At 35.1% G+C, this 17,773-nt stretch overlaps 1 protein-coding gene across 1 annotated transcript in view; it reads left to right on the top strand.

The window, feature by feature from the left end:
- The first annotated feature begins 10,644 nt into the window (after positions 1-10,644).
- The window catches only part of LOC108533918 (submaxillary gland androgen-regulated protein 3A-like), an 11,267-nt gene continuing 4,138 nt past the window's right edge, over positions 10,645-17,773 (top strand). The window contains exon 1 of the mRNA XM_017878964.1: positions 10,645-10,698. Within this exon, the coding sequence (XP_017734453.1) occupies positions 10,645-10,698 (54 nt within the window). The remainder of the gene's footprint in view (positions 10,699-17,773) is intronic.

The following is a 17,773-nucleotide window of genomic DNA, read 5'->3' as shown; positions in this document are numbered from 1 at the left end:
AGTTTACTTCATTTATATCCCACCCAAAATCATAATTTAAAATGCTGTATGAGGCAGACATATTTTTCTATCAACTTACTTATGAAATGAATTAGAATAATTGTATAAATTTAAATGGTAATATAAATACATATTTAAAGCCTAATTTTATGCATACCATCTGTGTAAAAACAATTATTTGCTTGTTTTGTGTTCTCTCTCTGAAGTCTAGCCATAGCTCTGAAAAGAATTCTAAACCACTTAAACAAGAAAGTCCTGGAAAGTCAAACTACGAACAGTTTACAACAGTGCAAACGGTTCCTGTGGTTTCCCTTGGTCTCTCACATCGCTTCCGCCATCAAAGCCCTCACCAACCCAACCTCCCACGTTGTCCATCATCTGGACCTACACAATCGCCTGAGAATGATGTAAACCGTAGTTCTCAAGCACTGCTAGCCACCTCTGCTCCTGCAACTGTTGCGGCCACCGTGGCCACTTCCATTGCCTCTATCAGCAAAACTACAGGTGCCACTTCCAACACCACAGCTCCCAGCAGGCTCCAGTCTGAGACTGTCACAAATACTGCAGCAGCTGAGTCTAACCCAGCTGAGGTGGCTGACACCACCCTTGCCAATCAGCAATAATAGTTTTAGCATATTCTGCAACTGTCTAAGACTACAATAATACCAAAATCACAAGAAGATAAAAGCAAACCAAGGTAAATATTTTCCAAAATATTTTCTGAGTAACTTTGAGATGTGAATGGCCACAATCAACAAGAAAAATAAACAAATAGTTTCTAACTCTGGCATATGAATTAGAAGCTCTTATTCCCCCTTTATTTCACAAACTAAATTTGGTGTCCTTGAGTATAAGTCTTATCTATACACCTGATAATGCTGACTGATTACCACAAAAGAAACACACAATTAAAGGATCACCAAACGTGTACAAGACTTTGCTTTTTTATCCCAGTACTAAAATATGTTTTATTTCCCTGGAAAAGCTTACTTTCAATTAGGGCTTTCATAAATTAAAGTTAGTTTGGACTTCAATATTTATTAGATTTCACAAAGTGCACATTCCACATAGAAAGTCTTCCTCATGCTTTCAGCACCTGCCAACAATAATAAGACAAAAAAGGAGTAAAGATTGTGGAAATATTACAATTATCCTTGGGAATAGTAATATAAACAAAACCCAACCAATAGAAGAGCTCTCTTGCTATAAACAATGACCGAATCACACACATCATGATATAACATGATCATTCAGAAACAATATCAAAGAAGTAGGAGATCATAAATTCATCTTATTTCTGAATATAGCAGCTTCTAATTATAAATATAAATGGGAAGAATTATCCTAACTATAGAATGTAAAAATCACAGTGATAGATGCCAACTGTTGAACACTTAGTTCAGATGCTGTTGTAGCATTAAATATTCCTATTGAATTTAATTTTATTTTTTTGAGATGAAGTCTCACTCTGTTGCCCAGGCTGGACTGCAGTGGTATGATCTCAGCCCCCACTGCAACCTCCGCCTCCCAGGTTCAAGCAATTGTCCTGCCTCAGCCTCCCGAGTAGCTGGGACTACAGGCACGAGACACCACACCCGGCTAATTTTTTGTGTTTCTCGTAGAGACAGGGTTTCACCATGTTAGCCAGGATGATCTCGATCTCCTGACCTCATGATCTGCCCGCCTTGACCTCCCAAAGTGCTGGGATTATAGGTGTGAGCCCTCGCTCCTGGCCTTGAATCTAATTTAATACTCATATCAACCCTGTGAAATCAGTCTCATGGGCTTCTTTTTAAAGATGAGGGTACTGAGGCTATGAGAATTTACATGACTTTCCAAAGATCACAAAGTCATAAATGGTAGACCAGTCTTCAAATTCACATCCATTGAACTCTAAAATTGCAGCTTCTAATGTCCTACTCAGCATTTGGCTATTTTAAAACAATTCGAGAGGGTAGAGCTTATGTACCTTTAGTTAATGGCTCATGATATTTTGTTTTGTTTTCACAGATCCTGAAAAACTGAATATTGATATATTTGTGATCACCTTCTCTCAGTACTTTGTTTTAAGAAAAATATAGGAAGAGGTATAAAAACATCGAGATATGATTCTTTCTGTTTTTTCTTTCATCCTTCTACACTGTAAAATCATTCAAAGATAAACCTGATTTATGCATTTGATTATATGTGTATTGATCTCTTCTTTATTCCTGTAGAATGACAGCGCTAATATCAGCACATTTATCCTATCAAATGTTTCTATAACACACAAAGTAGGTGTCAAAAAAAAAGTAAATTCTTCACAGACTGAAAAAAAGGTGTTTAAAAACCACCCCATATAACATGTTAAAATATTACAAATCTTAGAAATCAATTTTCTTTTTGATATAAAACACAAGTACATGTAGTCATAATCAAACACATCTATAAACATACAATTATATTTTATATAAATGCACAATATAAAATTACAAATATGAGAGCTACAAAAAAGTGGTGAAAAAATGGCAGTCCTACTCTCAAAGGGATCATAGTCTAAGTGACATTTTCAAAAAGCACAGAAAAAAGTAAGTTAAATTCCTATAGATCTACAGATATTCTTTCCCAATTGCTACTTCTTCTACTAAAGAAGTATTTTCACTAGAGTTTGTTTAACCAAAACTTTGTATCATTTCATCCAATGATACATTAATATTAGGTCAATATCTAGTTGATAAATTCACCCCTGTGATTTAGTAAAACTTACCTAGATTTACGACAGGGTATATAAGAGTACAAATACAAATACAAGAGCATTACTCCTCACAACACAAGTTCTCCTGGATATTGATGGGTATGAAAAAAAAAGAGAGGAATAAGAAGGAAGAAGAAGAGAAAGGTAGAATCATGAGAGAAACCTGAAGAAAAAGGAGCAAACAGCAGATTAAAAAGGGAGCCGTCAGAGGTGAGAGAACTAAGAAACTTACATGAAAGTCAAGCAGAGAAAAAGGTTTTAGAAAGAGGGTTAAACACTTTAGAAGAGAGAGTAAGAAGGAAAATAAGAAGAGAAGTATAAAGAGCAAATGAATGGCAAATGTTTGGAAATAAGAGTTTCATCTGTTGCCATTTCTCTCTTCAGATTTTCCTGTGAGCCCCGGTTTTGCTATTCACCCATACTTCTTTGTCTCCTATCCTGGGTTCAGTGTTAATTCGTACATCTCAATTTCCATTTCATTGCCTTGACTCACACATCTCTATCATTCTGAAAGACGCTTCCAATTATCTCCATTTACCCTAGTAAAGGTCAACCCTCTTGGCTCAATTACCAACTTCTTACTGAAATATTACATGACTCATGGATATCAGCTTGATGTTGCTCTGTCCTTCACCCTTCATATCTAGACCATCAAAATGACCTGTTGATTACATCCCGTGAAAATATCTTTATTCTGTCCACTTATCCATCCATAGTCCCTTTGTCACTATCCAAGTCTATCTGGACAACTATAGTAACAGCCTTTTAACAGGTTTTTCTCTCTTAAGTTTCAATTGCTAAGATCCACTCTCCATACTGCTCTAGGGCTCAGAATGGTCAAAATAAAAAATACTCTTCAGAGAACTATACCTGAATAAGTGAATTAGGTACTGAAATAAGAAGGGATTTCTTTGTCTAGACTAGTGGTTTTTGACTGTGGATAATTCTGTCCCCCAGGGGACATTTGATAATGTTTCGAACATTTGTGGTCATCACAGCTGGGAAGATGCAACTGACACCTAGTGGGTAGAGGCCAGAAAGGCACAAAACAGATACCCACAACAAAGAATTACTTGACCCAAAGTATCGATAGTGCCAAGGCTCAGAAATCGTGCTCCAGACTATATTCAAACTTTGTATTCTTCAAAAACAAGTGTTAAAGCATTGAGAGTATCAAGTGTGATAGATTTGTTGGATTATGGCCCAACTTTTCACACTTCCCTTTAAGAAAGTCCATTGGTTCCCAAATGTCCATCAATGATAGACTGGATTAAGAAAATGTGGCACATATACACCATGAAATACTATGCAGCCATTAAAAGGATGAGTTCATGTCTTTTGCAGGGACATGGATGAAGCTGGAAACCATTCTCAGCAAACTATCACAAGGACAGAAAACCAAATGCCACATGTTCTCATTCATAGGTGGGAATTGAACAATAAGAACATAGACATGATGGTGAACATCACACACTGGGGCCTGTCGAGGGGTGGGGGGTGGGTGGCTGGGGAGGGATAGCATTAGGAGAAATACCTAATGTAAATGATGAGGTGATGGGTGCAGCAAACCAACATGGTACATGTATACCTACGTATCAAACTTGCACGTTGTGTACATGTACCCTAGAACTTAAAGTATAATTAAAAAAAAAAAAAATTTCATTGGTTGTATCCTCTTGCACTGTCTCTGGGCCTGACTATTGTCAATTTTTTTTACTGGGGCAACACTACATTAATCAAACTTGAAAAGAACAGAGGTTTGGAAAACATTTGCACATTTCTGTTTTTTTCTTTTGAACCCCTCACATCACCATGAAAACATGCCCAGACTAGCTTGAGGAATGTAAAGGACATGTGGAAGAGAGGTGAGCTGTGCCAGTCAAGGTCATCCTAGAGCAGTCAGCCCCAGCCAATTCACCAGCTGAACACAGCACATAAGTAAGCCCAGATAAAATCAGTCAGGCCTGGCTAATCCAGGAAACCTGCCCAGTGAGCACACTAGTATTTTGAGTAAGAAATATTCAACAATTGCTTTGTTAAGTCATCAAGTTTTGCAGTGGTTTTCATGCAGAAATAGCTAACTGATACACCGAGAGACCCAAAATCAATCTATATCCCAGGGTCCCATTATTTACCAATCAAGATCCTAAACTGGGCATTGCAGATCTGCCTAGATTGAGACTCAATCTTCTCCAGAAATTTGCTGTTCTTGTGACTGAGCCCGAGTTCTGGTCTTCAGATGCTTCTGCCCTTCACCTACAGGAGATCATAGTTTATACCTACACTCTGAGGAAGATTTCCTGGCCTTCACATCTAACCTTTAAAAGCCTTTCTTTATCTTCTTCCCAAAGCAACAATTGCTCCCTGAAACAGCTTCCAGTTAAAATGAAAGAAGTATTTTCTTTTCTATTTTCCTCCTTTCAATTGCATTCCATTGGAGTGTTTCTCAAAGAATACTTTATGAAACATCTGCACTAAAATTATTTATGGTGCCTAATAACACAGCAATTTCCTGGGCCCTAACCTCAATCAAAATAATCAGAACCTCAGCCAATGGATCTTTGAATTTTAGTTATCACCAACCTCCAGGTGGTTATTAAGCACATTAAGACTTAGTACAAGTATGTGAGATCTTGAAGAGGTCCAATAAGAGATTAATGACAATGAAACTGAGGCATCAGGACTTCTTTGCTGAGATTCTTCTCAAGTAAGGTCCCCTGAACAGATACAGCAATGTGTTCAAAAGTCATGTGTTTTATAGCATTTGAAAAAATAGGATATTTTAACTCCCATTGGCTAACATTGTTTTTTCTTAATTTTCCAATTTTCCATGCGGACACCTCCCCTCATATCAGGTGGACTTTGGATAGCTCTGACCATTTTGTATTCATGATTTTCTTATAAGGTGGCCTTGCAGCAGTTGTAAGAATTTTCTAATCATAAAGTTGTGTTGTTTTCCTTGTAGTCAGTGCCCAAATTATATAAGCTTCAGGTCTCTCCAAACTAGATCTGCTTGTAATGGGGATGCTAGGGAGCTGTTCAATTTAACTTTGTCATTTTACAAAGGAAGAAAATAAAGGTCCAAGTGATGAGTGAACATTTCCAATTCCATACTAGTAACAGATGGCAAAGTCAATTCTGGAACTGGAAACTTTTCATTTCCATTTCAGGTAACAGTACACTGTTTCCTCTTAAATATAAAGCTGTTATTTAAGGCATTTGTGGTAACTTTTAGGTAATCCCTCATTATTTTAATAGACTTCATTTTAGAGTCCTTCATCATTTTAAGTAACAAATTCCTACCAGTAGACTGTATGTAATTTTAGGAAAAGTTTATTAAACAAGACAGACATGATCTTACTACTAATTCTGCCCCTCTCTGATGTTCTTTCTTTATTTAAATAACTAAGACATTAACATCTTGCAGTTATTTTGTGTATTAAATGAGAAAATAAATATACCACAGTTCACCATATAATAAATGTATTACACTAATTGTTTAACATTTTTTTAAATACTTGAGGTACTTTATGGAGAAAATTTGTATATGACTAGATTTTTTTTGTAAAAAATAATATTATGACTAAGAAATATATTTTCAGAATTGAGATGAATCCAGAATATTCCCCAAAAGAGTTTTGAAAGGGGAACTGAATTTATGTGGTTACATGATGAGGTTATCAATCTTAGCAAAATTTCTGATTAAAGGCAATTGAATAGTTGTTTACATTCACAAATTGTGGAAACATCCAGGTTATACTGTAAAGACCACTTTCACATTTACCATAGAAAAAAATACACCTCCTGCTTAAAAAACAGCAGGAAATTTTCCCATGGGCTCTTCAGTTGGGGGAAAAAAAAGCATACTTTTCTCAGAAATTATCAGATTATACTTTATGGACATTGTAAATGTTTTCATCTGATTTCTTCTTTTTACACTTTTGCTCTTGGAAGTTCAGGGCAATTCTGGTGCCAACTTTCAGAAGTTTACAGACCTATGTGATGTGGGTTTCTTGCAGCATCCATGCTGCAAAAGGTCAGAGAATAACTTTTCTTCGGTCTAAAAGCTCTATTGTCAATTACATTTCATCATGCTATGACTTCAATCCAAACAGAATACATTTTCTCATCAGAGCTCAGTGGCATATTGATATTCTATACAATATTTCCACACAAATTTTTAAGGTAACCTGTAACTCCTAAAGCTTGATAATATTCAAGGTGGCATTTACCCCAGAAACCATATCACCTCCTTCTGGAATAAGTCTAGAAGTACATACTTTCCATAGGCCCAAAGAAACTATCATTACTGTTTTATTTTAGTGGAAATGAGTGTAACACAAATAGCAAAGCAGACTTTTAAATATGATTGCTTGCCGTGACTGAACTTAAATCTGCTAGTCTACCTATATTAGGAAAATATTTTCCATCTGTCACATAAATCTCTGCACTAACAATAATTTTTCTTACTGGTCACTTTGAATTTCTCTGTGACCAGAAGACATTAGCTCCTTTAGGTATTTGTTCAGCAAGTATTCAATTCAAGAATCTTTTAAAGCATAAGTTAACTAAGATTAACTGGAGTGACTGTTCCTGTTTCTTAACAGACATTGTGCTTCCGTTTATTTGCATTCCTCAAATTCTTTATTGGTCATAACCACTCAGAAATTGTCCGTTGATTTTGCCAGCATTCATCCTAAGTCCCTCAGAGCCAGTGATCTATCTACAATGTAGATCACACCTTGACTTCAAAATATTTTGTACTGATGGATATGTTGGCTTCAAAACAAGAGAGAAGAGACATTCATCTTTTATGACACACTGAATTACTGTCAAAGAAGAAGTGAAATTTTCTGTTTAATTAGAATAGAACCATCTTCACTGAGTTTAGGCATGTATCGTTCAGCAACGATAATTAAGGGCTAAGATTAGAAACCAGGAATTTATATTGTATTACACTTAATTACTGTCATCAGAATTTTTAAAGGCGGTGGAAAACTCCACAAAGTAAATGAAATTTAAGTACAGTCATTTAAAACCAAGATCAACTGTGAAAGTGTGGCTTCTTAATTCTACATCACCTATGGACTCACAAAAATTTTAAAACAGTAAGCATTTGATTATATGCTGTAACTTCAGCAACATGTAACTCTTTCTTACCCCCAGGCAGGTAGTTAATAAATGTTAGTTAGGAAAGATAAAAGAAGGAAGGAAAGAAGGAAGGAAGGAAAAGGAAGGAAGGAAGGAAGGAAGGAAGAGAGGCAGGGAGGGAGAAAAGGGGAGGGGGGGAAAGCAAGGAAAGGAAGGAGGGAAAGAAGGAAGGTCCTAATCTCCATGATTTAAATGACGAGTTGATGGGTGCTGATGAGTTGATGGGTGCAGCACACCAACATGGCACAAGTATACATATGTAACAAACCTGCATGTTGTGCACATGTACCCTAGAACTTAAAGTATAATAATAAAAAATAAACAAATAAATGAATAAAATAAAGAAAAAAGAAATTATAAATATAAACATTTTAAATATATATTTTTAAATGAAGAAATTGAGATAGAATAAGGCAAAATATTTTGTCTCATATAACCCAACAAGGAAGTGTTGTTACTGTGTTTGGAAGTAGAATGAACTATTAAGTTCACTGATTCATCTCTCTAATGTACTGTAACACAATGTTAGTTAAGTGTATGGTGATTGTTAAGATTAGGGAGCTAATATGGAATACTGGTTAAAAAAATCACTTCGACTTTGAAGTGGGCTGACTTAAGGTCAAGTTCCACTCAGCTAATTAGCATCTCTGTATAAAACTGAGGTGATAATAGAACTCATTTTAACCTGCCACATGGAATAAACTAGAGGCTTAATAAATAATAGCTGTTATTATGATTATATAATAAAGTATTAAAACGAGATTATAAGATCATCCAGATGGGAAAAATTATTCTCAATGCCTAGATTTATCAAAAAGCCAAGGCTATAACTTTCCATTAGACATCCACTTCAAACTAAAAATTTCTGTATAATTTTCCCATAATCAAGTCTTTGCATGTCATCATATTTTCATTTAATTAAGATTCTTAAGTTATAACAGCAAGGACCACATGATTTTTAAAACACGGTTGTTCTCAGTTAGTTCTTCACTGACAAAAGGGAACTTCCTATAGAAAATACAAAAGATTGCCCATCAAATAAAATAGGAAATACAAAATATGGCCCATTAAAATTGCTTGGCATAGAAAAATCTGGTGCTTTTTCTTTAAAATAAAGAGGAAATGGTGCACCACAGGCCCCAGATTGTTTCCCTGAAGAGAGAGGACATTATTTGTTGTATCTGTTTCCCCAGGAAACAACAAATATTGAATGGGTCAATGCTTTTCAGAATTGAGACCCAAAAATGCAGAATAAGACTGCCAAATTGGCAAGAATAACTTTCTTATCTTTGTTTGAAGAGCATCAACCCAGAAGTTATTTTATTTCCAAGTATCCTTTCTCTTACTGCCAACAGAAATCTTTTGCACTATATAAGAACTGAAGTTTCTTGTCTCTTTTCACCTTTATTTTCTGTCTTTCAACTGGCAAGAGTCATTTTGACCAGCAGGTTAATCAACTCTAAGACAGATCCTCACACAAAGGTATGTACCTGGAAATATTAACTGAAGAATTTTCCTCAGACTTTTCATGATCTTTTTATAGGACATTCATTACCACCAAAAACATAAGCACCTTTACCTTATGTAAAATTGTAAGTCATTAAACATATCAAATTTTGAAAAATTAGGATATTCACATGTCAGAGTAAAGGATTCATGTTGGGCATTGGGGACAATTAGTCCATCCAAGTACACAATTGACTTTTCCCCTTGATATTCCTTAAATTTCTTAAAACTTCATAATGATAAATTATTCTCAGATGTACTCTAAAAGAGGGAATTGTTCTATAGTATATTTTATTAGTAGTTTTCTTTTATTTTCAAACTTCTCATAAGAATGGATCATGGGAAAAGTAATCCTTAAGGGAATAACCACACCCACATACAACTGAATATCCAGTGAAATTTTGCCCATATGATTCTTTCAAAACTTGCATTGCTCAGATAATACTCTCAACCTATGTGCAGAGTTGACTGTCAGGAAGCCATTTGTACAATGGTGCATGGAGTTGCTTTCCCAGAATTCAAGCTACCATGTACTTGAAATATTTTGCAAATTTTGAACCAATGTAGAATAAAATACCTGGATTCCTCCATGTTCTCTGACTTGGTCTTTGATCTACCATATATGGATTTTTGGAAGCACTTTGAGACCACACATCGCAGACTAAATTAATTTAGTGGAATGTTGTTAAACTAGGAGGTATATAATATGATTCTCTTTTTCTTACGCTACATCAGACAGAATGATTTCTTTCATTTCCTTATTTTTGAGATACCCCAAGGAATTAAATTGATAACACATGATTTAGTTAATATGTTAATATTGCAAACCCAAGCCTATAGAAATCTATCTACAAAACAATATACCTGCTATTTAAATATACAAAAGTGTTCAAATGTAAATAATTGTACATTTCAAAGTAGTTACCTCTAAAGGCAAAAACCTCAGTTATGAAAGCTTCTATTCTTCAAATCATTTATGAACAACTCTTTGGCATTATCTCCAGTATCAGTTTACAAGTCAAAAATAAAAACTAGTTCCGCTGTTTTGAAGTCAAATTTTATAAGCCTACTAATGTTGCCCCACTGTAATAATGAATCCAACATAATGTTAGGCAAATTTCCTAAAAATGCTACAGTAGTATATCTGTATTACATTATATCCATGTGTTGAGACATTTTAAATAGTAATTTTTAATTAAAAAAAAAATCATACTGATCACCTATTGTGTTTACTTTCAGAGGCAACCGAAAGGATGAAATCACTGACTCTGATCTTGGGCCTTTGGGCTCTTGCAGCGTGTTTCACAGTAAGTATCATTAATCACGATCACACATCTTTATATTTTCCTCATTAACCATTACATCATATTTCTTTTTACATTAATGATGTTACCTTTTCTTATATATTAGTAACCATTAAGCATTGATGAAACACTGTTCTAGTGCTTAAATCTAAATTTAAAATCTAATTTAATTTAAATAGCCACATATGTCTGATGGCTGCCATACTGGATAGCTCAAATCTATAATATCAGACTGCATTAAACAGATAAATATAAATGTATGTTTCCATACTCTAGCAATTACACAGAAGGTAAAACTCTGTAAAATGAGATAAAGTAGTTGTTCCTAACATGGAGTCACCTAACTCACTTATTAAAAAGATAGTATTAAAGTCCTCATCCAAGCCTGAATAAGAGTACCCCATAATGGGACCTGGGAAGATGCATTTAGGAGAATCTTTGCATGCTACATTTTGAGGAAATAATAAACATTTATAGTAACACCTACCATATATTAAAAACTAGGTTAAGGAAAACTATGCTCATTGCCCTTAACCTAGTGTTTCAGAATTTTTTAATGCATATTTTTAAAAGTAATAGAATGATACTCAATTTCAACAGAGGGGTCAATTAATTCCAGTGTTACAAAGAGTATATTAATTCCAAAGTAACTTCTCCCAAAGTACCATAAAAATCTATTATATCAAATGGGAAAATATGAAAGCTGATTTTTTTAGAAGACTATGACTTCCACAAAGCAAGCAACATAAAATTATATCATTCTGAAACATGAAACATAAAATAATATCTCTTTCTTCTACTTTTAAAAGCTTGAATAAAAGCAAGACCTTCTGAGATGACTGAAGTTTTCTGACTTTGGCCATGTTCCTGCATGCATTATGGCTAGACATAATTTTTGATAAGCCGATAAAATGTATTGACATCCATTAAAGGTCATGTCTTAATGACTTCATCATAAATTTGATTTTCAATATTTTCATGTCCTCAGAATATAAGAGAAAAACATTTTATTCAGGCTTTTATTATACAAATAACTTTTATAAGATAAATTAGAAAATAGAGAGCTTTCCAATAACATAAGCAGTTTAAATAGCAAAGAGCCTTTTTCCAGCTGAAACATTAATGATGATTAATAATTACTGAAAATTGGAAATGTGAAGGGTAGCATATCCTTTGCATATATATATTTGTAGGTGGAGTAAGTCATCATATTCAGCCTGTTGACTTTTGAGTGTTTTCTCTGTTATAGGTAATTTTCCAAATGCATTACATACATTATCTCTTTTAATCCTCAAAGTAAGTCTCACTATTTTTAATCTCATTAAAATACAAATAAGTTTAGATTCAAAGTATGCAAAGTATGCTTGTCTTAGCTGGATTATTGCTAAACTGAATAATGTAGGAGATTAACATTCATTATAACCCTTTGAGAGGGGAGTGTTTCTTCCTAGTATAGTATTTTCATCATTTTCATCATTTTACTTTAGCCAGTTGTGGAAAGGGAGCTAATCATTGTGATTGGGTTAAGACATCAGGAAAAGGATCGATATTTACTATGAAGATTTTTCATTACATAATATTTAGATCAACATCGGTATATCTTTAGGAAAAGTACTTTCAGCTAATTTTTAATTGTCTCAACAATAAAAATGTTTGAAATATTTTCCATACTAAGGATTTGTTTTCTTGACAATAAAAAATCAAATCCTGAACTTCCACATACCGTGACTAGTCCTTGGATTGGAGTCCTTGGGTCAAACACCCTCCATAATACCATGAACCATCACTAGCTAAAGAAGACGAACACGAGGCTGGTCCCACAGAAGTGCCTTGGAATTTTTTGTTTGTTTGTTTCATTGGTGATATGAATAAAACTTTTACTGGCATGTTAAGGGCAGAAGCCAGGTTGAAGAGCAAATGAGAAGTGAGAAGTGGGGTTGGCAAATTTAGAATACCCTTTCATAGAGCTTTGCTTTGCAGGAAAGACGTGAAAAGAAAGTCACAACAACAAGGATACTGGTGGTTGAAACTGAATCTTTTATAAACAGGGAAATATCAATTGACATTTATTTCTCAAATGACGTCTTCAACCTCTCTGTACATGTTAGGTGAAAGGGGCAATATTAGAATCAAGAGGTCAAATCAACGGGCCATTATAGAAATTTGGGTAAAAGTAAATGACAGATTAGAATGAAAGCAAGAAAGATGATAAGAAGTGGTTAGATTTAGAATTCAGGAAGTGGGATGAAGACCTGATAGGATAGGGAGAAAAAAATTGAGTTGAACATAAATGATAGTGTTTTTCTGAAGAAAATGAGCTACCTAAATGGCAGATATTACAGTTGCAGAAAGTAAAAGAGAATACTGACAGAGCCAGGTCCCTTGGAAAACAACTATAAAGAAAAAGAAACTATCTAGCTATCAATGACTCCATGGTTGTGTGACCAGTAAATCAGGGAAGTTCATTTCTAATTGCCTGAAATATCTTGGTGAAGCAGGAGAAAAGCCACTTTGGTGGGGGTAGATGAGAGCTCAGGATGAGGTGGAGAATGTTGATAAAACTGGTATCAACTTGGAAAATTACAGGCCTCTGGGGAAGTGGGAAGAGATAATCTGAGATAAGACACTCAAAAAAGGATTTCAGGCAGCACCGAAGGATGCTAACTTTCTGTGGGTACAGTGCTGGTGACACCCTCTAGCATTGTTAAGAACCTGGCATTAGGAATCCAGGACAGAGATGCTTTACTGTAATAGTAAAGTTTAGGATTAGCAAGGGTAATGGCCAAATAGGTGAAGGGACTGAGAACCACAAGAAGTGAATGTAGTTTTGGGTCCAAACAAACCATCTGCTCCAAGCAACCTGGACTTCTTGCCGTCAGTAGAGTGGAACTTCATTCTTACCCCAGAGCATTTGCATATTTTCCTTCTATTTGGCATNGCCTCTCTTCCTTCCTTCCTTCCTTCCTTCCTTCCTTCCTTCCTTCCTTCCTTCCTTCCTTCCTTCCTTCCTTCCTTCCTTCCTTCTTTTATCTTTCCTACTAACATTTATTAACTACCTGCTGGGTGTAAGAAAGAGTACATGTTGCTGAAGTTACAGCATATATAAATGCTTACTGTTTTAAAATTTTTGTGAGTCATAGGTGATGTAGAAATTAAGAAGCCACACTTTCACAGTTGATCTTGGTTTTAAATGACTGTACTTAATTTCATTTACTTTGTTGGAGTTTCACCGCCTTTAAAAATTCTGATGACATAATTAAGTGTAATACAATATATTCCTGGTTTGCTAATCTTAGCCCTTAATATGTTGCTGAACGATTACATGCCTAAACATCAGTGAAGATGGTTCTATTCCTAATTAACAGAAAATTTCACTTCCTTCTTTGACAGTAATTCAGTGTGTCAAAAGATGAATGTCTCTTCTCTCTTGTTTTGAAGCCAACATATCCATCAGCCAAATATTTGAAGTCAAGGTGTGATCTACATTGTAATAGATCACTGGCTCTGAGGGACTTAGGATGAATGCTGGCAAAATCAACGGACAATTTCTGAGTGGGTTATGACCAATAAAGAATTTGAGGAATGCAAATAAACGGAAGCACATGTCTGTTAAGAAACAGGAACAGTCACTCCAGTTAATCTTTAGTTAACTTATGGCTTTAAAAGATCTTGATTGAATACTTGCTAGAACAATACCTAAAGGAGCTAATGTCTCTGGTCACAGAGAATTCAAAGTGACAGTAGAGAAAAATTATTGTTAGTGCAGAGATTTATGTGACAGATGGAAAATATTTTCCTAATATAGGTAGACTAGCAGATTTAAGTTCAGTCACGCAGCAACATATTTAAAGTCTGCTTTGCTATTGTGTTACACTCATTTCCACTAAAATAAAACAGTAATGATAGTTTCTTTGGGCCTATGGAAAGTATGTACTTCTAGACTATTCAGAAGGAGGTGATATGGTTTCTGGGGTAATGCCACCTTGAATATTTATCAAGCTTTAGAGTTTACAGGTTACCTTAAAAATTTGTGTGGAAATATTGTATAGAATATCAATAATGCCACTGAGCTCTGAGAGAAAATGTATTCTTTTGGATTGAAGTCTAGCATGATGAAATGTAATTGACAATAGAGCTTTTAGACCGAAGAAAAGTTATTCTCTGACTTTTGCAGCATGGATGCTGCAAGAAACCCACATCACATAGGTCTGTAAACTTTCTGAAAGTTGGCAACAAATTTGCCCTGAACTTCCAAGTAGCAAAAGTTGTAAAAAGAAGAAATCAGATGAAACATTTACAATGTCCATAAAGTATAATCATGATAATTTCTTGAGAAAAGTAGCTTTTTTTCCCCCCCACTGAGAGCCATGGGAAAATTTCCTGCTGTTTTAAGCAGGAGGTGTATTTTCTATGGTAAATGTGAAAGTGGTCTTTACAGTATAACCTGGATGTTTCCACAATTTGTGAATGTAAACAACTATTCAATTGCCCTTTAATCAGAATTTTGCTAGATTGATAACCTCATCCATGTAACCACATAAATTCAGTTCCCCTTTCAAAATCTCTTTTGGGGAATATTCCTGGATTCATCTCAATTCTGAAAATATATTTTCTTAGTCATAATATTATTTTTTACAAAAAAAATCTAGTCATATACAAATTTTCTCCATAAAGTACCTCAAGTATTTAAAAAAATGTTAAACAATTAGTGTAATACATTTATTATATGGTGAACTGTGGTATATTTATTTTCTCATTTAATACACAAAATAACTGCAAGATGTTAATGTCTTAGTTATTTAAATAAAGAAAGAACATCAGAGAGGGGCAGAATTAGTAGTAAGATCATGTCTGTCTTGTTTAATAAACTTTTTCCTAAAATTACATACAGTCTACTGGTAGGAATTTGTTACTTAAAAATGATGAAGGACTCTAAAAATGAAGTCTATTAAAAATAATGAGGGATTACCTAAAAGTTACCACAAATGCCTTAAATAACAGCTTTATATTTAAGAGGAAACAGTGTACTGTTACCTGAAATGGAAATGAAAAGTTTCCAGTTCCAGAATTGACTTTGCCATCTGTTACTAGTATGGAATTGGAAATGTTCACTCATCACTTGGACCTTTATTTTCTTCCTTTGTAAAATGACAAAGTTAAATTGAACAGCTCCCTAGCATCCCCATTACAAGCAGATCTAGTTTGGAGAGACCTGAAGCTTATATAATTTGGGCACTGACTACAAGGAAAACAACACAACTTTATGATTAGAAAATTCTTACAACTGCTGCAAGGCCACCTTATAAGAAAAATCATGAATACAAAATGGTCAGAGCTATCCAAAGTCCACCTGATATGAGGGGAGGTGTCCGCATGGAAAAATTGGAAAATTAAGAAAAAACAATGTTAGCCAATGGGAGTTAAAATATCCTATTTTTTCAAATGCTATAAAAACACATGACTTTTTGAACACATTGCTGTATCTGTTCAGGGGACCTTACTTGAGAAGAATCTCAGCAAAGAAGTCCTGATGCCTCAGTTTCATTGTCATTAATCTCTTATTGGACCTCTTCAAGATCTCACATACTTGTACTAAGTCTTAATGTGCTTAATAACCACCTGGAGGTTGGTGATAACTAAAAATTCAAAGATCCATTGGCTGAGGTTCTGATTATTTTGATTGAGGTTAGGGCCCAGGAAATTGCTGTGTTATTAGGCACCATAAATAATTTTAGTGCAGATGTTTCATAAAGTATTCTTTGAGAAACACTCCAATGGAATGCAATTGAAAGGAGGAAAATAGAAAAGAAAAATACTTCTTTCATTTTAACTGGAAGCTGTTTCAGGGAGCAATTGTTGCTTTGGGAAGAAGATAAAGAAAGGCTTTTAAAGGTTAGATGTGAAGGCCAGGAAATCTTCCTCAGAGTGTAGGTATAAACTATGATCTCCTGTAGGTGAAGGGCAGAAGCATCTGAAGACCAGAACTCGGGCTCAGTCACAAGAACAGCAAATTTCTGGAGAAGATTGAGTCTCAATCTAGGCAGATCTGCAATGCCCAGTTTAGGATCTTGATTGGTAAATAATGGGACCCTGGGATATAGATTGATTTTTGGGTCTCTCGGTGTATCAGTTAGCTATTTCTGCATGAAAAACCACTGCAAAACTTGATGACTTAACAAAGCAATTGTTGAATATTTCTTACTCAAAATACTAGTGTGCTCACTGGGCAGGTTTCCTGGATTAGCCAGGCCTGACTGATTTTTATCTGGGCTTACTTATGTGCTGTGTTCAGCTGGTGAATTGGCTGGGGGCTGACTGCTCTAGGATGACCTTGACTGGCACAGCTCACCTCTCTTCCACATGTCCTTTACATTCCTCAAGCTAGTCTGGGCATGTTTTCATGGTGATGTGAGGGGTTCAAAAGAAAAAAACAGAAATGTGCAAATGTTTTCCAAACCTCTGTTCTTTTCAAGTTTGATTAATGTAGTGTTGCCCCCAGTAAAAAAAATTGACAATAGTCAGGCCCAGAGACAGTGCAAGAGGATACAACCAATGAAATTTTTTTTTTTTTTTAATTATACTTTAAGTTCTAGGGTACATGTACACAACGTGCAAGTTTGATACGTAGGTATACATGTACCATGTTGGTTTGCTGCACCCATCACCTCATCATTTACATTAGGTATTTCTCCTAATGCTATCCCTCCCCCAGCCACCCACCCCCCACCCCTCGACAGGCCCCAGTGTGTGATGTTCACCATCATGTCTATGTTCTTATTGTTCAATTCCCACCTATGAATGAGAACATGTGGCATTTGGTTTTCTGTCCTTGTGATAGTTTGCTGAGAATGGTTTCCAGCTTCATCCATGTCCCTGCAAAAGACATGAACTCATCCTTTTTAATGGCTGCATAGTATTTCATGGTGTATATGTGCCACATTTTCTTAATCCAGTCTATCATTGATGGACATTTGGGAACCAATGGACTTTCTTAAAGGGAAGTGTGAAAAGTTGGGCCATAATCCAACAAATCTATCACACTTGATACTCTCAATGCTTTAACACTTGTTTTTGAAGA

Source organism: Rhinopithecus bieti, unplaced genomic scaffold, assembly GCF_001698545.2.
Source record: "Rhinopithecus bieti isolate Rb0 unplaced genomic scaffold, ASM169854v2 scaffold_905, whole genome shotgun sequence".
NCBI lineage: Eukaryota > Metazoa > Chordata > Mammalia > Primates > Cercopithecidae > Rhinopithecus > Rhinopithecus bieti.
Note: the sequence above shows the minus strand (reverse complement) of the source record. Positions and strands in the feature narration are given on the sequence as shown.